This window comes from Camelus bactrianus, chromosome 13 (assembly GCF_048773025.1).
Source record: "Camelus bactrianus isolate YW-2024 breed Bactrian camel chromosome 13, ASM4877302v1, whole genome shotgun sequence".
In the NCBI taxonomy this organism is placed as follows: domain Eukaryota; kingdom Metazoa; phylum Chordata; class Mammalia; order Artiodactyla; family Camelidae; genus Camelus; species Camelus bactrianus.
In genome coordinates this window covers 16,489,643-16,515,593 of record NC_133551.1, presented here as the reverse complement: position 1 = coordinate 16,515,593, position 25,951 = coordinate 16,489,643, and the positions used below count along the sequence as shown (strand labels likewise).

The 25,951-nt window shown below is 37.9% G+C and overlaps 1 protein-coding gene across 6 annotated transcripts in view; it reads right to left on the bottom strand.

The window, feature by feature from the left end:
- Positions 1 to 25,951, bottom strand: part of TTLL7 (tubulin tyrosine ligase like 7) — a 127,297-nt gene that overhangs the window by 55,532 nt on the left and 45,814 nt on the right. For 5 of the 6 annotated variants that reach the window (XM_074376143.1, XM_074376144.1, XM_074376142.1 and 2 more), the window contains 6 exons: positions 25,599 to 25,666; positions 21,165 to 21,323; positions 17,108 to 17,324; positions 12,439 to 12,603; positions 8,918 to 9,076; positions 3,976 to 4,070 (listed from right to left, as the gene is read on the bottom strand). In XM_074376143.1, coding sequence (XP_074232244.1) covers positions 3,976 to 4,070; positions 8,918 to 9,076; positions 12,439 to 12,603; positions 17,108 to 17,324; positions 21,165 to 21,323; positions 25,599 to 25,666 — 863 coding nt within the window. The remainder of the gene's footprint in view (positions 1 to 3,975; positions 4,071 to 8,917; positions 9,077 to 12,438; positions 12,604 to 17,107; positions 17,325 to 21,164; positions 21,324 to 25,598; positions 25,667 to 25,951) is intronic. The other variant, XM_074376147.1, reaches the window with a different exon arrangement.

Here is a 25,951-nt window from a genome sequence, read left to right as displayed (position 1 = left end):
AGAGGGGAAACTGGGGGTTGTTTAACGGGTACAGAATTTCAGTTTCACATAATGAAAACCGTTCTGGAGAAGAATGGTAATGGTTGTGTAATAATGTGAATGCACTTAATGCTACTGAATTACACACTTAAAAATGGTTAAGATAGTAAATTTTAAGGATATTTTCCCACATTTTTTTTTTAATGAGTTGACATTCACCAGAGGGACAAAGCTAAAAGAAAATCTAAATGGGAATACACACAAAACCATGGACATGTGAAGCAGCACCACATAAGAGTTCCCAGAAAAATTAATTCCAAAGCAGGGATAAGAGAACACCAAGTGATTCAGTTGGCAAGAGATGCGAGGGCCAGATCAAAAAGAGTCTTGTGTCTGAAGACCAAAAAAGCCTTGCATGTAATGTTTAAACTTAATCTGATAGTGTGGAAACAACCTGATCAGAATATTTGAGTTTATAAATATCTCTTTAAATGTTGGCATCCCTCAGGCTCTGCCCTCGCCTCTCCTTACTTCTCAATATACACACTCCAGCTGTGGGTTCTGACCCATTAGATTTAACAGCAATCTGTACACAGATGTCAGTCAAACAGATGTCTCTGTCCCCTGGGGCCTGCAGATCGAAGTCTCCACTTAACCATTCTGCCTGGGTATCTCAAAGCACCTCAAAAGTAGTACGTTTAACACTGAATTATCTCTTCATTTCTACCTTCCTCCATCACTTCTAAGGCTTTTTCTCACCTAAAATCTTTATCTAAGTAAATGACATATTGCCAAACAAAGTCATCCAAGCCAGAAACCTAGAATCAAGGCAGACTTTGAACTCCTAGTACCTACTCATCTAGTGGTGGGCACTCAGAAACACTTGTTACATGACTTTCAGGAAACTGCAAAATTGGGGTGAAGGTTAGCACTGAAGGAAAGTGGGCAGCCAGTAAAACAGTCCAGGAGAGAAATGAGAAGTCCTTTAAGTTGAAGAGGAGACTGAGAAGTTAAGTGGAAGTCACGCATTTGAAGTATTCAGTTGATTCATAATAAAGGGAGGGGCTAAGAATAACTCTCAGCTTTCTGGCTGGCTGTGCCATTAACTGGGAAAGCAAAGAAAGACAGAAAACCAGATATGGGTGATTATCACTGTATGTATGTTTCCATGAGCATACAGTTCCCCGTTTAATAGTTGACCTACATAAGGAGAGGAAATTTCACTCAATTTTGTACCTCTAGCTTCTAGTATAATATACACTAAGAGTGTATATTACATAAGAGTTAGATTTAGCCCTTGTGGTTTAGAAGAAATTGATGTCCTTAGCAGAAGAAAGGAGAGAAATGCAGCCAGAGAAATATGATTGAAGGAGGAGAAAACTCAACTTTGGTCACACTGAAATTTAAAGTACCATCAGGACATCTATCCATCCATTCATTGACTTACTCCCCAACTTGCTAGCTCACTCACTCACTCTTTGTTCATTGAGCCCCTGTTAGACCAGAAGCGCCTCGAGTACACAGCCCGCAGGGAGCTGCAAATGCAAGCGCAGAGCTCCAGAGTGGGTCAGAGAGGACCACCAGTCTACACCTCTCTCTTTCCGGGTGCAGGTTTGGGACTCTCGTGGATTTTCTTCAGACCAAAGGTATCTGTTCACAAAATGAACTCTAGGATATATATGAAGCCATACACTATGTAAAGCACTGTACTAAGAACTGTGTAGAATGCCAGAGTATATACTCCTTGACTTTAGGGATCTTAAATTAAATTGAAAAGAAAAATCAGCCATGCCCAAATCAAATAGCACAGAACTTGGGAAAGTAAATAAAATGATAAGTCATGTACTTGCAAACTATAATTCCTTTTGGAGGTCAAAGAAAGGAAAGACTAATTGGAATAAAAGGTTGGACGATGTCACAGTAAACGATGAGATCTGAGTCACACGCAGATAAGGACAAGCATTCAGGGCAGGGAAGAGAATAAATCATCAGTAGGAATGCACAAGATATGGGGGGAAATAATAAGATAATCAGCTTAACTAAAATACTTTGGGTTGGAGAGAAACAGGAAATAAGATGAAAAAGCTAACGTTAAGTTACATTATGAAAGGAGCTTAGACCAGGTGTTGGCAATAGAAATCCCTTTAGGTTCTTGAGCAGAGAGGTAACACAATGGAAAAAGATCATCCTGATAGTCTGACTAACATGAATGTAAATACGGAATGTCTGACATTATAGAACAATTTATTCTATCCAAAAGTAAAACAGTTCAAATAAAAATTAACCCAAATTAACCCAATAGTATTTAATAAATAGGCAGGAATTTTCCTACTGTTCTTAGTTCCTGCTTGTGTGTTGCTACGATGTGCCCATGCCACACCTGGCCAAAGCGAAGTACAAGGCTAACACACACATGCCCAAGAAGCTCTCCACCTGGATGGAGAGGAAAGGTATATACATAAAACATAAGCTTCATTAGCATATGCTCTAAATGTTAAGAATTGTGCTAAAGTACCCTAGTGGAACAACACTGAGAAAAATAAGGAAGATGAATTCCAACTCTCCCTTAGCTTTAGGTCTAGAAATTTCTCACCATCTAAACTGCACATATCTTACTTTTAAGAAGACCAAAAACACCCATGAATGATGTTCTGAATTGATACTATCATTGACAAAGTCCAAAGACATGAAGAAAAAGGACCACCTATACAGTAATAAGAAATGCAAAAAAATGCATAGACAGATGGCTTAAATAATCTAAAATACTTGATACACTTGTGTAAGCTAAATAAACAAAATTTCCCCATTCTATATCTCTTTCCTTTCTACTCATTTCTTTTAGAATAATGGAAATAGCAGTAGAATTTAGGCAAATCATTCTTTGATCACACAAAAGAGGGGACCATATGAAAATTTCTGAGAATTTCATGTGTCAATCTCTTTTTATAGTAATGCTTTCCATATAAAACTGTTTCTCAACCAGGCATCTGCTAAATGCTTGGAAACTTTTCAAATAAATAGTTTGGAAGCATTCCACTTCCCTTTTAGAGTTTTTGAATTGACAATTAGAATCAATCAAAATCATAAAATTCCTGAGCTTAAATGACCTCAGAGGTCCTTTGAGCCAATATCCTAAATGCTATTTGAACACTTATAATGGCAGACAACTCATTACTTCATTAAACAGTTCAGTTAAACAGTTTCTTTCACAATGAGCCAAAAGCTTTCCCGCAAAATAGCATTTCAAATATTTGACCTCCATGATCATGAACTCTGCAACCAGCCTGGTAATATTCCATTGATCCAGCAATCCCACTTCCGGGTATATATCAAAAGGAGTTGAAATCAGGATTCAAAGAGAGATCTGCACTCTCACATTCACTGCAGCATTATTCACAACAGCCAAGACATGGAAGCAACGTAAATGTTCACCAGTGGATGAATGGATAAAGAAAATGTGATGTATCTATATATGATGGAATAGCATTCAGCCTTAAAAAAGAAGGAAATCCTGTCTATGCTTCTCAGTGGGAAAGTCACCTCTCACTTAACTGCTTCTCTTTTCTGTTTACCCAGGTGGCCGTGACACAGCAGGGAAGACTTCTGGACTGAAAGGTAGGAAATGCATGTCTGAGGTTCTTTTACTTCCTGGATGATCTCTGTGCTTTAAATTCTTCTTGTGAGGTGAGGAAGATAATCTAGTGGGTTTCCTAAGGTATTCTCCAATTCAACTTCACACTCTGTGTTAAGTAATTATACCAAATGCAATTTAACCATATTTACTGTTGGTTCAAATCATAGTATGTGGAGAAGGAGAAGCAGAGTTCAGGAGGAGGGGAAAAGATATTTAAAAAGAAAAAACTAAATGGGTTTGAAGAACAGAGTCAAGAAATTAGAAACACAAAATTCAAAAATTACAAGCCAATTCCATGTACAAATGATTGTTCTATGCCAAATATGGTGGGAAAAACTCCAAAAGAGGAGGAAACATTTTACCTGATATTTAGTAGCTTCAGTGCATTTAGCAGCACTCCCCTTTTTACATCATAATCTATTTTTTGATCAGTTCCAAAGCTTGGAGCGCGATTGATCTGAAATTTACAAAGAAAACAACAAGTAATCAAATGTTGGTGGGTCATTAATATTCAGGACAAATTTGTTAACCTAATGTGGGACCCCAACCGGTAAAAGGACTCTACAATAAATCGCAAAGCTCTATATAGGAGATGGCCTGGGCACCATCGCCACACCTCCCTTCCTCATCACCTTAAGACAAATCTGTCCTCACTGCCCCTTCCCCCTGCTGCTTTAGTTCAGGATCTTCAGTCAGCACCCCTGCCCTCCCCTCCTTTCCAGTCTCTCCAGTCTACTCCCCCGTGCCCTCTAGGTCTTAAGCGTAGTGAAGCTGAAGTGACTCGTCCTGACAGAAGGGTTGGAGGACCAGTAATAATAACAATAATAAATAGAAATGTAACAAAAATTATGCATGTTCCCAATGTGGTGATCATTAGCATACGGAAACTATCACTGCCCTCCTTCCACTGCTCTCAAATCTTCTGCATGAATTACTGCCTAAATATAAATTTTATTTCTTTCTACCTGGATCAAACAGTAATTCGTCAATCTTCATTTCATCTCATTTCACTGACTGTATTACTCAGAGGACACCGCTGAAGATGGCTGCAGACCAACCTCTATGAGCTTCTCTGTTTAAGGACTTGTAGGAATAAATGAGGCATTTGTGGTTGCTCTGCTTTCCCACATCATTTCCAGGATTTCATTACAATGAAAAATCAGAAGTAACTGCATAGACATCCTGAAATCTAGTACACAGCACACTACGACTTCAAGAGCCAGAGTATTTTTTTTGTCTTTGTCATTGTTGTTGCTGTTATGAAAATGTAATTGTAACAGCAGATGTTTAAGAAAATTACTCAGTTAACTCAATTGGTGAGAACACTGCTGAGTTCAAAACTAGGACAACCAACTAACCCCACACACTATCTCAAAAACATGCATGCTGCTAGTCACAGAAGAAGCTTGTCTCACACAAACCCATCACCACAAGAGATAAGATAACTGACAGCACGCATTTTACAACTGGTAGCTGAAGGAAACACCATATTATACTTAAGAAATCATCTAGGAACACAGACGCCTCTAATTAGAAATGTGGTCCAGGATCACCGCAGAGAAACCAGTAAACAGAAGGCAAATGAACAACAGGAAGATGACCTGTAACCCCACCACCTAGTGTATTGCTAATCATTCGACAAATGGTGTCCCACACATCTGCTATGCATACATACTTATAATATTCATTTTACCTTCTGAATACATCTCTATGCTAAATGTACTATTTCATAATCCAAGTTTTTCTATTAATAATGAATCATGAAAATCTATCATGCCATCATTTTGATGGCTACATGATACTCCTTTTATAGAAATACTCCAAACTGTATATTTTGAAGACAGATGTGCCTCACTGTATTATGCCTTTGCTGATTCTGATTTAGAAGGTGATGAATGAACACATTCCCATCCGTGTGACGTGGTCTCAAGAGGAAGAGAATAGCTTGGTAATTGCAAGAACATCCATTTATTCCAGGTAAATTTGAAAAAGGAAGTTTATTAACCTGCTACTTCAAAGCTCCAAGTATTTCCTCTTACAAGTGCAGAGAACGCATAAAGCAATATACTTTATAGATGAAAAAGTTTCAACCAGTCAATACTGATTCAAATCTCTGGAATTTGTAATGCAATTAAAGATAGTTCTGCTGCTATAGGTAACATGATTATAAATAAACCAGGTTTTTATGATCTGATGATTTAGTGGTTCACTGAAATATTTGTATAGAATTCCTTCGCGTTTCATTCCAAAACTGTGGTCTGGAATTCTGCCAGGCATATCCCTTCTCCAGGATGTTAGTGAGATCTGGTACAACACAATCTCAGACCCTCTCTCTTTCCTATTTCAGAGTCTTCACTCTACTATCATACAAAAGAAATTAGTCTATGAAGAAATGTACCTTCACATTAAATAAACTAATATATGGAGAGGCAGAAAAACTTAATTCAATTAAAATTCTGGATTTTTTTAAAAGCCTTATGAGAAAGGTAAAGAATAATAAAAGAACCACCACAAACAGCTGACAGAAGAAACTCTGGAAATCAGGGTTCCACCCCGTCAAAATTCTACTCTGTAATGTGGATGGATTCTTTGGTTCTCATTTCCTATCCTAATTGTAAAAGACAAAACCCACAGGTGTTAGTCTTAAAGCACAGCAGCTTGTAAGTGCATGCAAAAATTAAAATTATTCAAAAGAAACTTAAATTAATAAATACTATCTATTAACTGCCCAAATCATAGTTTAATTATCAAAACAGCTTAATCATTTCTTGCACAAATAAGTTTCCATAATAGATTATGTGCCCCTAAATAAATGCTGTTTCCTCTGGCCAGTAAGTTCCCCCCACCCCAACCCCAACTGTCCCTGCCCCCAGCCCTTACCCTACTTTCTACAGTCTTAAATACTCTGCTCAGGTGTTCCCTTTTGTGCAAGGACTGTTTCTTTTCATCCTGGATCCGGCCCTCCCACTGCCCCTGCGAAGAGTTTTTAAACCCTCAAATATACACATGTACACAGAGAGATTAATCACTGCGTTGTCTGTGCTAACTCCCTGTCCCCGACTTACACTTGTAACTATTACCATAAAACACAGCTGAGTCCCCATTAGACCAGGGCAAGTATTGTCTCATTTTTCTTCTATTTCCACCAACCTGGCACAATGACTTGTTGAAATTAACTCAAGGATACTTAAAGTGTTGGCATTATAGTCACACTCCACTCAGCTTCCATGTTCTTTCCTAAAAATGTTTTCTATGATTGAAAATCTCTGCAGTTCTGCCACTACAAATCACTCCCTGCGATTGTTCCAGTTAATATGAGTTATCACATTCTCAGAGGCACCGTCTACCTTAGGCCACTTGATGGCGCCAAAAGGTTTTCAACAACGTGCATGAGAACTACTGTGATTGCAGCAGGGAGAAAACACAGACGCAAGATCTAAATAAGATTCTTCTGTTTTGATATAATAAATGTTCATCACCCAAGCTGTTGGTTATTGTGGAGTTTCTTAAATGGTTATGATTGATCTGAAAATGATTTTAAAAATGATCAGAAGATGAAAATAAGTTAATGAAAAACAATGCTATTTAGCTCTTGGCATTGTGGAACTGTTAGTGGTTCTTAACTGATCTGGAAATGATGAAGGAGAGAATAAAGTAGGAAGAAACATGAAAGCAAACAATGGTATTTTGAGCCTTTAAAAATACAGAATTCAACCATTCAGTCAATTCTGATCCAAGCTAATGCAAAGCTCCAGCTGGGCAAGGGCTTTTAAGAATAAGTAAATAAAACATCTATAAAGCCTTCATTCCTTGTTCTCCTTCCAGTCCTGCCTCACGCATTTGCCTCCACTTCTTCCCCAGCCCATCAAGGATAAAAGACAAGTAGCCAAAGCGGCGGGGGAAGAAAGAATTCAGGTACGAACGGGAAACTAAGAACAGGAAAACAGTAAAACTAAAGAAGAAAATGTCAGGCTTTAGTAAGATGAGGGGCCCACAGCCCAGAGTCAAGTGCTTTCACATCTAAGGAATGGAGGAGCAAAATGACGAGCAAAATTCTTCACATTTATGTTGTTTCTAGGACCCAGGCAGAAGCAAAGTATGAACACCTGACAGAACTGTCTTTGACTGGAAATAAAATACACATTATTTGCTCATAGTAGATTAAACACACAAACACACGAAACCAGTAGCCCTCAAATAAGAAAAGTGTTCTTTCCTAAAAACATATTTTGAATGTCTTGATCTCACCTATCGCTCAATTTGCTTTCACAAACCTTGATGGTACAGATGTAACTTCCAACTTCTAAATCATTAACAAAAAAAGAGATAATCAACTTAAAATGAAAGTTGTTGATACCTTCTATTTGTTTGTTACTGATATCTTCTATTGCAACGTGCTCCTTAAAATGTAACTAACGCAGTAAGCACTGAGTGTTTAGATAGGTGCCCATCTCCTGACAAAGTTTCCTACATGCCGAATTTTGTAGCCATGTCACCTCTGACCTTGGGGCAATATGATCAGGGAACTGAGGGGGAACAGCTGGGCGGGGTCCTGTGGGACCACATGACTGCTAAGGTTTCTTCTGTATATAATATAAATATAAACATGACTGAAAAGAAAGTGCAAAAATCTTAAACAGAGACCATTTGTATTTCTCCCTTATATTACTCCATATTTTCCAAATGTTGGTGACTTTTTATAACCGAAGAAAAATAACGATGACTGACCATCTCAGGGACCGGCAGCAAAGCCAAAGGCACAGATGACAGGCCAGACATGAGGGGAGCCCGAGGCACAGCATATGGCCTTAAACTAGAATGTGACATGCCACCTGGGCTGTGAGGGATCGAATACTGATTAATGAGCCAAATGGAGCCTCTCTCCTCTTGGAGAGTTTGAAGGGGAGGCACACTGAAGCCAGAGGGGCCACAGTCCTGCAGCCCAGGAACCCACACGGAGGAAAGCCAACAGCCAAGAGTCATGACACGGTAGAGCCGTGAGGCTGAGAAAACAGTGGAGAAAGTAGACAACAGATGAATAAGTGCAGGTGCAGGCATATGTGCAAAATTCCTGGCCTAGAAATTCACCCAATACTAATTTGGGAGAAGTAACGTTGAACACACACTGATTCTTGGCACTGCTCTAGTCCTTGCATTTTCATTCGCTTCCTCTCGCATACTCCATTCAGGCCTCTTTCCGCTCAATTAATGAAACAACTGTGCCAAGCACACATTTAAAAAACAGTTGTTTTAATATACAAGAACAGTGATCACTTGTCTTTCTTCTTAAAGAAAACGCCTTACCTCCAGGAGCCATGGCTTTAGTTTTCTATCCAACAAAATGTCAAACCCCAGGACTTCGAAGCAGACACTTTCACTTCCTGGAGGCTGACCGGGTCTGCACATTCGGTATGCGTGCAGGACATGAGGTTCTGCTACAATCAGAGTCTTTACCACCAATTCCTATAAAGATTGTGATAAAAAAAAAAAAAAAAAGCCTCATTTCTTTGTATCTCGTTTACATACGTGGAAATAAGGCCTGGACTTCCACACTAGCGCCTGGCAGGTTCACAACGCTCTCTGGGATCTAACCCCTGCCACTGCTCTGACTTCATTTCATCCCGGTCTTCCCCTGCCCACCGCGCTCCAGCCATGCTCGCCGTCTCTGGGCCTCCTGCACTGGCTGTTCCCTCTTCCTGGAACACTCTTCCCAAGTCTGGCTCCTTGATATGCAGAGAGTCCTTCCCTGACCCGAGTTAAAAGTAGGCCCCCATACAGCATTCCTCAGGGCAACATACACAGCCTAGCACCAGCTGACCTTTTTCCTGTTTTGTTAGAACAGAATCCTTGTCTGTATTATTTACAAGCCCATTCCTAGTGCTTATGACAGTAATTGGCAGTTAGTAAATGCTCAAAGGCACTTGTGACCAGATAAAGTAAGTTTATAAATGGGGCTTCTATTTGTTAAATAAGTAAGGTAGGATCATGGGCTCATCTTCTCAGAAACCACACAGAAGGGGAGGGGAGGGAGGGAAGGAAATTCCAAGAAGAGTAAACTATTTCACAGACAGTATTACAGAACCTCGACCTAGGCAAAGGCTGACAGGCCAAGAGGGCACAATCGAGGAGAGCTGGGTTTCTCTGTGCAGATTTGTACCTAACATACATAAACAGCATCCAGTAAGGATGATCCTTCTGCGTGATTATAGTCATTTTCAATCTCCATGGTCTGATTTTCTACTCATTACTTATTCATTCTTGACCAGCACAAAAGCACAAATATCTACCTGTTCTTCATAAACGGTGTTGGTGCATGTTAGTTTTCATATGTAGACAACTACTATTTTCAGAGAAATTACCATCAATAAAGTGGCCATTGGGGGGGAAAAAAAAAAGTCCTAAGTTAAATTCATGACATTTGTAAACTATTAAGATAAAAATTTAGGTTCTAACAGAAAAGTGAATTTCCCTACCATCGTACTAGCATTAGTCTTAGCTGTACAGCTCCTCCTAACTCAGCTATGTGGGGTAAGCACCACTTTCAACCAGTGTGTAAAGCTAACGACAACTCGCTTTCATCTTTGACTGATTCTTTCCATGGACTCCTCACCAAGGCAACCCAACAGGTTCTACCTTTTCACAAAGACTTCCTTGAAGAATCAAATCCACATAGAAGTGGAAATTTGGGTAAACAGAGGGTATAAAAACTTCCTTCATCTCCTTGAGCTAATCATCAAATGACCCATTCATTCAATTACCCAGGTATCACCAAGTATGCTCTTCCATCAATGAGCTGTGTCCAAAAATTGCAAAAATTTCACCACTCTGATGCTTCTGATTCACATGGTAGTAAGCTATCATTAAAAATTTTTTTGAATTTCCAAAAACATTGGCCTTGATAAAATAAATAAACAAATAGCATTTCGGGGGACAAATTTCTTTTTTGGATGTATTTAGTCTCTCAGGAAGACCTAACAGAAGTTAACAAGTTGGTGAGAATCTGACCAAATCCAAATGACAAACTTTAAAATTTGATGGAGTCCCTACAGTTTTAAAAATTTTGAATTTGTTGCCAACCTTTCTAAATCAGGAGATGTATGGCATCTATTGACAAATGAGAAGAGTGAGGCACACTGGGCCCAAAATACCACATGGTGCCAACAGGCTGGTGCTGAGTGGTGTCCCTTTAGAACCCTAACGCTCTTCAAATTACCACCGTTCTCAGTGCCCTGTTTTCTTCTATCAGGACTACTTCACTCCTTTTCACTCATCTGACACCTAAGGAATTTTGGGTTTACATTCTCTGACATAGAAAATAAGATTTTAAAAAAAGCAACCCACAAAATAATCATCCAAAAGATAAATTATTCTGATTTTCTCAAGAGAACTAAGTTCAACCAACAATGAGCTTTCATGTCCATTTTCCATGATATATTTATCTAAGTATGTATCATTTGTCCCAAAAAGAAAGCTAAATCAAAATGCACAGCCCTAATCATGTTGAGTGTGTCAACAGACACACTCCTCTAACTTTGAATACCATTTTAATATTTCTGCTAAGATTAATAAAGGGTCTGTTTCACCAAGGTTACCTTCTCATATGTGTTTCCCTTTCTCTCTTTACCCTTACCATTTGGCATTTCATCAGCTGCCATGGCTTTAATTATCAATTGCACCCCATACATACACTCTTAACTGCCTGATTGACTTTTCTACCTGAGACAGCATTTCAAGTTCAACGTGTCTAAAGTAGAATTCATCACAGCCTCATGGACTTTTAAAAACTTGGTTCAGGTGTCAATGCCTCCAGGCAGCCCTCCTCCTGCCCCCACCGACCCAAAGCTACCATGTGTGGTCTTCCTCTGCGTCCCCACAGAACCCAGTGGATGCCTCTATTTTTGTACTTGCTATGCTGCATTTCATTGACAATTTATGTGTGAGTTTTCCCTACCAAATTCTTAAGTGCTTGAGGCCTGGAGCTGTATTTTATTAATCTTCAAATTATCAGCCAGAGAAAGGCTTATACGATGGGTTCAATAAATGTTCAGTGAATGAATGAACGCACTAACAAGTAAATAAACAGAACTCTTTTCCTTTGTCTGCAAACCTAAGCTCTACAGCTTCTTCTCAAAATAACTCCTTCCTGTTCTATTTCAGACAATGCCACACTCATTCTGCCTATAATTACTCCTTAAAACTGCAGAGGAATCTCTGAATACTTCTGCCCCCACCCTATTCTGAACATTCAGTTAACCCCAAGGCACATGGCATTGTCACCTCTTTTATTGTGGCTCAGTTTAGGCCATTCTTTCCACCTTCACCACACCAGTGCCCTCCTCCACCTCCTCTTGCTCTTCCCTCTAACCCATCCCGCATTCAGGTTCAGATTTGTCTTTTAACTTCACAGTCTTTGGCCTTATTACTCTCCTCTCTCAAATCTCCCTTAAAAACTGAATGAGTCCTTACTGCCTACCAACTTCAGCCTTGATTTTCAGACTAAAATTTGGCCTCCACATACCTTTTCAGCCGGAAGTCCTCATGAATCGCCTGTAAGTGCCATGTTGCCAGCCTGGACCACTTTCAGCTATTCGCACACCTCTGTGTCCTCACTTACGCTTTGCCTCCACTCAGAAGCCCTCCTCTCCCACCCCTCGCAGTAGAAATACTACTTATCTACTGGGGTCCATCACAAACTCCATCTTCTTCAGGAAAACACACTTTACCTGCCCAATCTAATGTAAGCTGTTCTTTATCTTAAATGGTTGATGATTCCTTAAATTAATATGAGGAAAGACAGTTAAAGTTGTGGCATGGTATAATCTTACTGAAATGTCACTCCAAAACTTGGCAACATCATGCTGATTTGCTTGCAGGAATTCTGTAAACCATTTGATGGAACGTTTGCTGCCTTTGTTTTCAGTTTCGTCCCTTTCAAATCGCTCGTTGTGCTTGTTCACGGAGTAGTTTGTCAGATGCATGTACAACTGGGTCTGTGACAAGTAAGAACCAAAGTTGTTACCACCTATGAGACTCTGGAACCATATGGTTTCGTGGAAAAGAAAGCAGCCCAAGAGGAGAGACAAATTTAAAGTTTAAAATATACAGACTGAAAAAAATAAAATCAAATCAAACATATGGATTGAAAAATTAATTAATTAATTATACAGGTTGATAATTTGATGATTACATAGGTAATTTTCAAATTAAATGAAATGGCACATTTTTCTTAAAAAGGTTGTGAATGTAGTCATCTCCAGAGTTACTTTATATACTGTTCAAACTACATCTCCCAGAGAAAGTCTTAAAATGATATGGATATACAGGGTAAGCAAGTGAAAATGGGACGACATATTACTAAGCAAGAAAATGTTCTAAGTTTGAAGTTTGTTTTTCTTAGCTGGTTTGTTGTTAATGTTTTTCTAAGATTTTTCATCCTAATTTTTGGGGGGAAAGGAATTTCCTGACAGAGCATTCTACGTCTTTGCAAAGAGAAATTTTAAAAACTGAAGCTCAAGTCAGTAGCAGAACCCGAGAGGCAGGGTTACCAAACACAACCTCTGCCCTCCCGCACCGACTGCGCGATCACTTTAACGTGTTAGTAAGACAGAGCACGCGCAGAGTCAGCACACAGCAGTGCCGCTCGGGGTGTGCCGGGGGCGGAATGACTGCAGTCACTTTATGAAAGTGCTCCATGTCGGGCATCTTGCATCTTAGTCTCTCCATATTCTTATGGTTGTTGATACTGTTATCCTCAAGTAAACTCCAAGAAGTACCCAAAATTTAAAACTTCTCATAATTGTCAATGAATATACATCTAATGGCTCCTTACCAACCTATTATAAACACTCACGAGGTCTATAAACCCCACCCTCAGGCTCCTACTCCCAGAGATCACTTAGATAGCAGTGCTGCATCACAATGAATACGTACTTCAGACACATTCTTATTTTGATTTGTTAATAACTAATGATATTTAAATCATATTTTATTTTCACTGCAGTTACTTAAGTCTAGAGTTTTGAAGTCTTTGAAGCAAATATGCAGAACTGATCATCTGAGTGACATGTTGTTTACTAATCCATATGCCCACAAGTAATTGGGAATTTTTTTTAATTCACTGAACAATATTTCAGGAGCATACACTACTGGCAGGAACTTGTGCTGAGCACTGTGGGTACAAAGGTGGACAAGACAGACGCAGTCTCCACCTTCATGAAAATCAGAAAAGGCTTTAAATTAAGTGATATTTAAAAGAAAGAGCATAAACCTCACACTTGTCTAAATTTAAGTGCTTGATGTAAAGAAAAAGGAAATTCATCAAAACAGAACATTTCCTAGTTCCCAAAAGAGAGGTCATTTTTGTTTGGAAAATAATTTTCTGAGAAGCTCTCCATTTGGCAAGAATTTCTTAAAATAAAACCAACAGCAGTAATAAAAACTCTAGGTCTCCTTGAAAACGTGAATCGGAAATGGAACTTCGCATTTGTCTTAAAACACGATCCTTGTAAGTAGGATTGGAAATCCCACAGTTTCACATCTGCCTGGACATAAACCCCCTTCCAAACAGTTCACTGTCAGCTGGACGTTTGCATAAGGAGAAGTGATGGCAGCTATGGCTCAAATAGCAACTTGCAACGGATGGAGACGCTAGAACTACTCTCCACCCACCTTGCAGTGTCTAGGCTCAACGCAATGTCTGGGGAGACACACAAAACTTTTCTAGGATTGGCCAACTGCTACACTGGTAGCAAAAAAATGAACATTTATTATACTTCAATGTCTGAAATTCTCTGATGATCTCTCTAAATGTAGTTTATCAATATTTAACTCTTATATAAATACACAGCTCATTACAAAAGGCACACTCGCTATTTCAACAATTGGAAAGAGGAGGAGAAAAATAATACACAGCTGCCTATTGTCCAAAAACAACCAACGGGAGCATTTTGGTTTATTTTTCACCTTTTTTCTTCAACTTACCTTTTACATAATTGTGATCTCACTTTAGATAAAAGTATGTATTTCACTTTTTAAATGTGTCATATCTTCAGATAGGAATCTGATCATGAAATTTTAGAGATATATGAGGAACACATCCTTTTTCATCCATGTGAAAAACAAAGCCAGGAGATTCTGTGACTCAGGTGCACTTGGCAAAGTGAGACCGTGAGACTCCCAGCCTTTCAGTGCGATTTCCTAACCCTGTGTCCTTAAGCAAATCACATACATGTAGACCAAATCCCTTTTATCACCTAAATTCCATGTCTTACCCTTTCCTATCCTGTCCCTTACTCTTTCCTCTCAAAACACGACCATCTGCCTCACAGGTATTTAATACTGCCTCACCCACTCCAATTATTTCAATTATAATCTATGAGCTGACAAGCCCCAAACTATGCCTGCAGCTCAGCTCCTTCGTCTGAACTTTAGACCTAGACTGTGTATCCAAATGCCTGGAATGTAGATCCATTCGGACACTTGGAAGCCACATGGGCGTCTCAAACCAAACACATCAACTTTCTGCAAAACCTTTCAAAGTTCCTGTACTCCCCAGCACGGGGAATACTGCCCACCACCCCCCGCCCAACTGCCAGTGCCAAAAGTCTTGAGTTTTACATTTAATTTCTCTCTTTCCCTCTTCCACAAAACAGCCTGTCGGGATATCACCGCTCTCCATGTCATGGTAAATATATCTTAAATCTGTGTTCTCATTCTTAGTCCAGGCCTGCTGCTATCGCTTCAAATTAAGCCATCTTTCCTCTCACACGTGGTTAGGCTAGAACACAGCTGCTTGTCTCCCTCATTCTCGTCTCCCCCATCCATCTACACCCTCGTCTCACACTCCCTACACTGCAGACCAAGTGACCTTTTTAGGACAAAAATCTCTTTCCTTCTTTCCCTTGTTCAAAATCCCTTCTTAAGTTAAATTCAAAAATCCTAGACATGGTCTGCAAAGCACGCCACAGAGATCTGGTCCCTAGACTCTCCATCCTGACCTCTGAAAACTCCCCCCTTCGTAGTCTGCACTTTAGCCATATTGAGCCTGTCCGCCCTCTCCAGACATACCAAACGCCCTCTGACCTCCGGGCCACTCTTCCGCCTATAGTGCCACCCACCCCACCCCTCACCTAGCTAACCCCTCATTATTCAGATTCCACTCTATAAACTCCCTCTCCAACTTTTATCTCCAACTGAGTTAGATGCCCCTGCTGGGCTCTGCCATGGCAGCCTCAGTTCATTACAGCTACCCCTGGGTATTATAATTGCTTATTTCATTTTCTGCCTCCCCACCAGACTGCTGCTTTTGTGAGGTCAAATATGTCTGTCTTGGTCACTGCGTTTCAAAACCCAGCACAATGCCTAGAACCCAGTAGAGCTCAAACACTGCTTGGAGTTGAGATGTCTCCACAACTCGTGACTTTTAAAGACATGATGCCTTCTTTCACCTTGTTTACAAAACTTTGACAGTTCCTTTATTCTTCCTTTGCCAGGCTTACATTTTTTAGTTAACTGAACCCAGCAACATTTATGATCAGTCATTATTTAATTTCAGAAATATGACCACTCAATGCAGTTAATTATGTGCATAATATTGGAGACGAATAATAAACCAGGCCTTTGACAAAATGGGAAACAATCTTAATTAATTGTAATTTTTACTATAGTTAGTAAATCCAAAAATAGAGTTAAAGGGTAAGTAAACTTTTAAGTATGGATAATAAACCACAGTTTGTGTTTTTTAAGCTATAAATTGCAGTTATGATTTTCATGATAAATTATAGCTTGATCATCATAACATATAAACAACATATATGACTTTCATCAATATGTTATGGCTGCACAAAGGTAACCTTAATGGAAAAATACAAAAATCTCCATTTAATAGAGTCAAAAACACACACCAAAAATGCAAATTTATGTCTCTACTTCACAATTGGTCGATGTAAATTTACAATCTTCCATTTTGTTCCAACAAAAATTAGTAACTCTACTTTCTGATAAGTTTTGCTTTCTCTGTTCCATGTACTTTCTATCACATTCTGTACATTTAAATGATACTTTTTATACAAAGCCTGCTCAAATACCACCTCTGCCATGAGGAGTCAAACACAAACTATGCTTACACTGTTCCATAACCTTTATCTGTACTTCTCAATGGTATATTATTTTTAGGCTATATTTCTGTATAAGTCATTTCTATCCAGGACCACTAGATGCACATACACACTCAGAAACCGATCTCTGTGCTCACAGCTCCTAGAGGGGGTGCCTTTTCCTAAGTATCCTGCCTGGAGCAGCAGACACTTTTTTTTCTAATTTTCACAAAGTTCTCTATAAATTAGAGGCAGTCTTGTTTATGTATACCAGTCTTCTAGACTATAAAACCTGAGAAGAGGAATTTTGTTTTTTTAATGTTTATAGACAACGGGTGTTTTTTAAAAATAGATGTTGAACAGATGGATAAAACCATAGGTTCCGTCTAGTATCACTTACCAAATTGGACTCATTCGGTGGAATGTACTTCTCGGTTCCCATTCGCACGAGTCCATCATGGTAGAGAAAAATTTTTAGTGGGTCACACGATGTTACCAGAATATAAATTCGTAAATCAAACTTGTAACCTTCCATTAAGAAAGGCTTTTCTATGTATTCTTGAACAATCAGATGATCCTGAGATGGAAGTTTGTCACCATTTCTTATCAAAGAAATCCTAAGTTTAAAGAAAAGATTAAAAGAATAATTGGATATGAGTCAAGACGTTTACAAAGTTATAGACGATACTCAAGAGGAAATTAGTGGAGTGGGGAACTCCAAGGTCTGTCCCACCACACACACACATAAATATAGTACAAAAATACTGTTAGAAAGCAACTTTTTTGGAACCCTGGGAACTAACCAGAAGCTTGTACCAACCAGGAAACACGTAACAAAAAACAAAAAAACAGCTGAATCTGTGTAAAAGAGCTACGTGGCATTTGAACTTACACTGGAACCACTCCCCAACCCCCAGCTCAGCAGTGGCCTTGAGCAACAGCCACGTTCCCAGTACAGTTCCTGGTTCTAAAAGGAGCAGAACAGACCTATTATTGTGGTTGTTTTGTTCGTTTGTCTGTTTGTTTAAATCAGTTTGGTGGCTCCGCAGAGGATCTCAAAGGGCTTGCTTTTATCTTGTCTAAGTGGGAATCCTCCCAGTGCTGAGGCAGCTACTTGGGGAACAAATATTGAAAACATTTAAAGATAAATGTATCAGTCCATACTGCCTGGGGCAACAAATAACAGTTGGGGAAAACAACAGACTAACTGCAGTGATTGGGATGAAAGACTGAGGAATGAGAATTTTGGGGGGAATAAGGGTTTTGATAATCCCTGACATATTTCTGGGAATCTAGAAGGCCATATGCATGCCCAGAACTAAGTGCATGCTAAGGAAAGGGCTGAGAAGGGCCTTGGTTAACCTTCAGGCTCTGCACAAGCAGGAAGTAAAGGCTAAGGCAGAGTTGTAAATTGCCTAGTTGAGTGTTGAAAGCATGCTCCAATACATACACACATACATACATACATACACACACACACATACACACACATTACACACCATCTGCAAGGACTGGGGGATATTGGGGGGCAAGGTCCGAGTTCTTAAGGAAATTTCCATCCAGTTACTAGCTGACCACTGATCTAACAAAACAGGAACTTCAGAGGCCACACATAACAAAAAATACAGACTTCACAAAATTATTTCAGAAAGGTCACTAAGCAAATAAACAACTAGAATAGCAGCAACAAAATCCTTCAGAGGAGGGAGAATATAATCATCAGAGCTGCTACATTACAATATTCAAAATGTCCAATTTTCAAATATTATGAGTCATGCAAAGAAACAAAAAGTATGGCCCATACATAGAAAAATTATCAATGAACAGAAACTATACCTGAAGAAGCCCACATAGTTGGCTTCCTAGACAAACCAACTACTTAAAACAACTATTTTAATTTTGTTCAAAGAACTAAAGAAAATCATGTCAAAGAACTGAAGGAAACCATGGGAATAGTATCTCACCAAACAGAGAATATCAATAGAGATACAAGTAATTTTTTAAAGGTGGTGAGTGGGGGGTACCAAAGAGAAATTCTGAAGGTGCAAAGCGTAAGTGAAACAAAAAATTCATTAGAGGAGCTAAACAGACGATTTGGGAAGGCAGAAAAAGAATCAGTGAACTTGAAGATAAATCAATTGACATTTGCCTGAGGAACAGAAAGAAAAAAGAATAAAGAAAAATGAACAGAGTTTAAAAGTCCTGTGGGACAACATCAATATATATCAACACAACCATAATGAGAGTCTCAGAAGGAGAAAAGAAAAAGGGGTTGAAAGACTATTTAAAGAATTAATGGCTGAAAATCTCCCAGTTTGGTTTAAAATATTAACCTACACATCCAAGAAGGCTAATAAATGCCAAGTAAGATAAACTCAAAGATAGCCACAATAAGACACATTCTAATCAAACTATCAAAAGTCAACACCAAGAGATAATCTTAAAAGTAGCAAGACTGAAGCCACTCATCACACCCAAATCATCCTCATTAAGAGCTAATTTCTCATCAGAAATAATGGAGGACAGAAGACAGTATTTTTTATAATGTATACAGATGTAATTTGTGACAAAAACAACAGAAGGGGGCAGAGCTATACAGAAGCAAAGTTGTTGGGTTTTTTGTTTACTATTAAAACTAATGATATTAATCCAAACTAGGTAGTTATAAATTGAGATTCTAATTGCAACTCCAGGGCAACCATTTAAAAAAAAACTCAAAAAATATATAGTAAAATAAACAACAATGAAATTAAAATGGTACACTATAAAATATCCATGTAATACAAAAGATGGTAGAAATGGAGGAACTGAGCTACGAAAACTAAGACATATAGAAAACATATTAGCAAAATGGTAAGTCTTTCCTTATCAATAATTACATTAAATACAAATGGATTAACTCTTCAATTAAAAGACAAGGTTTGGCAGAATGTATTTAAAAAAAAAAAGTATGACCTAACTGTATGCTGTCCATAAAAGCCACACTTTATATTCAAAGACTTGAATAGGCTGAAAGTGAACAGACAGAAAAGCTATTCCATGCAAACAGTAGCCAAAAGAGAACCGAAGTGGCTACACTAGCATCAGACAAAATAGACCTTAAGACAAAAAGTATTACAACAGACAGAAAAATCTAATGATTTTTAAAAGTCATGCATCAAAAAGATATAATAACAATAAACATATGCACCTCACAACAGAGCTCCAAAATACATAAAGCAAAAACTGATAGAGCTGAAGGCAGAGATAGTCAGTTCAATAATTGCAGCTAGGGTCTTCAATACCCCACTCTCAATAATGGATAGAACAATTAAACAGAAGGCCAGCAGGGAAATAAATGTATTCTACAGGTGAGAAGCATGTCCTTTACCTAAGTGCTACTGTGTTACATCAGCTAAACGCTGGCAGCACAGTTTGCACAGTATGCTTTTTCAGCTCTTTTTAATACTATAGCCAATTCAGATTATTAGTTATTTACCATGTGTTAACATTTAATAAATATATATGAATTTTTAACATTAATTTTTAATATTAATATCGAGAAAACATAAACTCCAATTATCCCCACCAAGAATTTTACCTTGATACTAACATATAGTGAACTAAATTTACATTAAACAATTAATATAAAAATTTCCACTAAAAAGATTTCCACTACTACATGTTGTTAATTTTCCAATTACTAAACCACAGTTAAAAACAATGTTTGATTAAATGATTAAATTATGGTTTAGAGTTAGAAGAAAATTTGTTTAGTAATACTTTACCTGGCAGCTACATTTCCAAATGTCTTTTCCCCACAACATTCTAAATCAAAGGTTAAAATGACTCATGTGTTTTTATTAAAAGCAGCCTCAGACACATTCTCTTTGAAAAAGTACATTGCAGAAAACTAACATAAAAAAGCAAAGGAAACAGGAATATTAAGTCATATAATCTAGTCTCAACTAACATGTCTAGTTCTCAGGACTTTAGCCTAAAATGTGTTCTATTCATTTTCAACCCAGGTCATGGCTACATAAAGAAAAAAATTATTTGGAAAGCAAAGAAAATAAATTTTTGCTTCAAGAATTTTTTAAGATGAAAACAATAACTGCCTTTCCATCTCTTTCTCCAAGTCAGTTTAGCTCTTATTGTACCAACCGACTGTCCCCTCCAAGCTTACTTTAAAATTATTATGAATGCAAATTTTATGTTTAAGAAAAAAATGGGAAACACTTATTTTTCTCTATTTTGTTGTCTACTATTGAAGTCTCACTACCTCTTCAATACATTTTTAAGTTGAATTACCAAAGCCAAGAATAGGGTAAAGGGGATCACTAAATATTTAGCTCCAAAAAAGCAAGTTAGAAACCTATTGTTTTCATATTAGTATTCAGTCAAGAGCAAATGAACACATTTATTCTTTCTCCGAAAATTTTTTTACCTTTTTATATATTCCAAAGAAAAATACGTACCCATGACCCATGGCACCATTAGCCGGCTTCACTATAAAAGTTTTCTGCTTTCTTTTTTTCTTCAATTCTTTCATATAGTTCTGAAATTGTGTATATTCAGCAGGGAAGATCCACGTTCGAGGAACAAAAGTATAATCCAGAGGCCGGGACTTGATCATTCTGTAAACCAGAGACAATATATGAAAAATATTTCTATTCAAATTCATCTAAATTTTCTTTCTCTGTGTTACCGACATTAACTACAAGAATTTAAATTCCCTCCATGTCTTTATTTATTGATCCATTCATTGACTCATTTTTTTAAATGTTTATCAAGCACCTACTATGTGTTAGGCTCTATTCTAGATACTAGGGATACATTAGTGAAAAAAACAGACAAGAATTTGTGCCCTGTGTACTAATTTACATATTAACAGATCAAACATTTGAGTATATACTATGTGTCAGCACTGAGGATTGGTACAGTCTCTGTCCTAAGGAATTTACATACAGGCTATTAATTAAATACAATGTGATGGGTGCAGCAAAGGCAGGGTGACTTGTAGAAGGGATCATTAATTAACCCTGCCTCAGGGAGGCGGGTGGTCAGTACAGTTCATGGCCAGATGTCATTCATATTGCTTCTTTAAAGATGATTGGTCCAGCTCCTTTCCTCTCCTTCAGTAATGTTTTTGCAATTCTGGGTCTTTTGTGATTCCATACACATTTTAGGATTATTTGTTCTAGTTCTGTGAAAAATGTCCTGGGTAATTTGATAATGATTGCATTACACCGACTATACCTCAATAAATAAATAAATAAATACATATATATTCATATATACAAAAATTTAAAATTAAAAATTAAAAAAAAGATGATTTGGAGTTTTCTGGGTCATCCATAGGCAGCAATTTTTGATTGCTTTTACTCCAGTGTTTTTTGGAGTTTTACTGCTTTTCTGAGAAAACCATGTGAAGCCACTAAGTCAGCAGAGGTTTTGTTTACATGAGCCACATCTGCCTAAACATGTGGTTGCATGGTTACAATGTATGTCCTGACATGTCTGTATTTGCTATAAATTAGCTGCTTATTTGATGCATAACTTAGGAGTACTGATACAATACTGGGTACAAAATGTTTGCTTTTGATTAATCCAAATGCTAATTATTTTGTGCACATCGATTCCCAGTAATAATTTTTTAATTACTAGAAATATTTTAAATGTTATCTATTAAAGAAAATTTGACTGTTTCCAAAGTCTTTTTATAAATGCATGCAAGTCTTTTACAGATGGGAAGATATTATCCACAAGTGAGATTAGTTAAAACTAAAATAGGGCCATAGTGCACAATATGCACAGAAGTAGGGCCTAAATTCTAAGACCAGGGTGTGGAATACATAAGCCACTTGGCTTCCACAGCTGGAGTGTCATGCCTTTATCACACGTCAAGGGCTCTTTCAAGAGGACCCTGTAAAAAAAGTTGTTTCCACCATGAGAAGGGAAAGAATCACCAGCTCCACCTGTCAAATCCAAAATAAGCCAACAAGCTAAATAATCTCTGTACAAAACAGGCTAACACTGATTGGTCTGAAATACACACACACAAATCTAAACTTAAAAAGCACAACAACAGTGCTAATATATTTGTTTTTGCTTTCAACACTTTATATATATTTACTTTATTTTTAACGATGATATGCAATTAGACCAAGTTAAAGCTTTAATAGAACAATATATTTAAAAACTAACCATGAAGTATTTATGAATGATACCATTCTTTCATATATATATTTGGAAAAAAATCCAAGCACACATATATTTAGGAAAAATACTTTATTCCATTTAGGTAATCTAGTACATATCATTTAGTGTAACAATATGTAGCTTTAAAGAGACAAGCAGTCTTAAGAATTTGGGATACTGGAATAACTTCTGTTCATGGTTCTGTCATAGATTTAGTAAATGATACTAAACATGTAATTCATTTTGATATAACTAGGTCATAACTTTTTATCTAATAGATTATTTTTTTCCAAGGATTCTACAGAATGAGAAATTGCCTATTTGCAATAGCCTACCAACGGTTCTACATTTAGCCCTCTTGCCTCTCCCGGTCATACAGACTGTTCCCTACAAAGCAGCCAGAATGATCTTTTCAAAATGTACGTCTGGTCATATCAGCAATGTCATCTCCCCGCTCCTCTCCTATGGCATTTAGGATAAGGATCATAATCCTAAGTATCTCCCTTCAGCTCGCCTCGCCCCCACTCCCCGTCAATCTCTTGCTCCAGCTACATTTGGCCTTATATTAGTATCTTGACTATTCACGCTTCCTCATGCCACAGGACCTTGGCTCACGCTATTCTCCTCGCCCAGAAGGCTGTTACCTACCGTCTTCACCAGCACACAACTCATCATTCACATGTCAGCTTCTAGAAAAGCACCCCTCACCTCCTCAGAAAAGCACCCCAATGCTTCCCTAAGTTAGAAGTCCTTCACCCTGCACTGATTTAGAGCCATGTGCCCCTACTTCACAGCACTTATCACAGTAGCAACACAAAGCTGTAAAAGCCACTAAGTCTGCTTCGGATCACCTCGTGTGCCCAGAGCCCAGCACAGCGCCTGGCATGTAATAGACACTTAATGAATATGTGTTAAATGAAAATCAATGACTTAAATGAAACAACACACGTCCAAACCATTACAGAGGTAATTCTCTTTCCTCTGACGTCCACCCTTCTGTAATCCTTATGTTAATAAATCATACCATCCACACAATAGCCTAGAAGGCTCCTCGGAGACTTCTCTCCTCCTCCCCTTTAATTCTCAAATCAAAGCAGTTTTCAAGTCCTATAAATTCTCTCTCCTTCTTATCTTGCAGATTTATTTTCTCTTCCTTGTTCTTCCTCTCTCTCTTTTGGATTATTAGATGCTCCTTATTTCACACCTAGATCGACAAGCGTCTCCTCCAGGGTTTCCTTCCTCTAGTCCTCCCTTCATCAAGTCCATATCTACAGTGCCACCAAGGTGACCTAAAACACGGTACTTCCCTGCTGAGACCCATTAAATCACTCCTCATTTCTCTCGGGATAAACAAATGTTTGTTGAGTAGTTAAAAAGACTAAAGAACCAATGATTAAATGATTAAATAAAATAGAATAGAAAAATAAGGCAAATAAAACACAATGGTATGGCTGTCACAGTCTGGCCTTGACACTTCTTTTCCAGGATCATCTCTGGCTGGGCTCCCAACATCCTATGTAATCGCAAACACTGCTTAGCATTCCCCTAACCATATCATGTTGGTTTAAGTTTCCATATATTTTCTCCCACTGTTGTCTTTGCCTACAATCTCCTTACCTCCTTCTCAAAGGGCGAACTCCTATACTCTTTTCAATATCCATTAAATTTCTGGGAATTTAATCCTTCCTTGTCCCCTCAGAAATAATCTCTCCCATCATCTTAGTCACCACCACACACAGCCTCTATCTCTACTGTGACAGCATCAAACTAGTGTGGGTACCAGTCTTTCACCCTTACTAAAATGTGAGTTCTAGGCAGGGACGAGGCATTCATTATCTTGTTTACTTCAAAGATAGCATCTCTAGGTCATATCGTAGACATGCAAAAAAGACTTCTGTGTGAATGGATTATAAACTCTCTCATGAATGCATACGAATATTTCTTTGATCATGTGCACATTTCCTAACATTTCTCTGTGAGAGTTCTCTTTTTAAATTTTTTTCTCAATGTATCAACTTTCTCAAAAAATCTGACCAACAGAAATACAAACTGCATAAAAATTCTGCCGTATATTCACTACTACACTTGAGAACCTGTTAACAGTTTTCCCATGAAAGCAGATTATCACTCTGAATAATGGTCTCAGAGATAAATATGTGTGCATGTATATCCCTGGGCAGGCACGGTTACATGTGTCTATGGGTATGTGTGTGTACACATACGCACCTACTACTGTGCCTAGCACATATTAGATGTTCAAGAACCAGTATTCTGAACACACACACATATATATGCCAGATACAATGCAACAATGCAACAAATTAATTCCTGCAAAGTTTAACTGAAAATAAGTAAGTATACATTGATTGCCATGTGCAGAAAACTTCTTATATGTAAAAGAAAAATTTATGTTGCTAGAGAGACAGAAAGTTGCAGTAAAAAGAACTCTGACATTTTGGAGTCCAGCTCTGCCGTTAACTATTTGTTTGACTTTGTGCAAGATTTTCATGTCTCTGAGCCTCAATTACCTCCTCCGCAAAGTGGAGGAATAGACCCAGAGAACTTTTAAGACCCTTCTAGCTCTAAAATTCTCTCTCTTTTGTCAAAAGGTCATTTCAAATCAATGTAACCTTGTAAAAGATAGCACCGTGATATTCAAAAGGTAAATTTCAAACATAAGGTCTTCTCTATTACAAGAAAATGAAGATTACTTGGTCATATTTCTTGCTAGGAAATCCTTCCTACAGATCTCCCCCATTCCTGGAAAATGGTTGATCCTCTGGAAAATAAAAAGGTAAACGTTAATAATCTCATTGACTTAATATGTTCATTTATACTATAATACAGTTACATTCCTCCTTTGAGCTTAATGTTTTAGTAAACTGACAATTATTAATGTAAAATATTTAAGGTTAAATGACCTACAATGAATTTGTGGAATTGGAGAATTCAGAGAATAATCAGAGAATAAAATTGCAAGAATTTAAAGAAATCAGAAAAGGTATTTACATGGACATTAAAGTTACAATTTTCTCTGTTGAATAACTGGTAATTCAATGTCCAA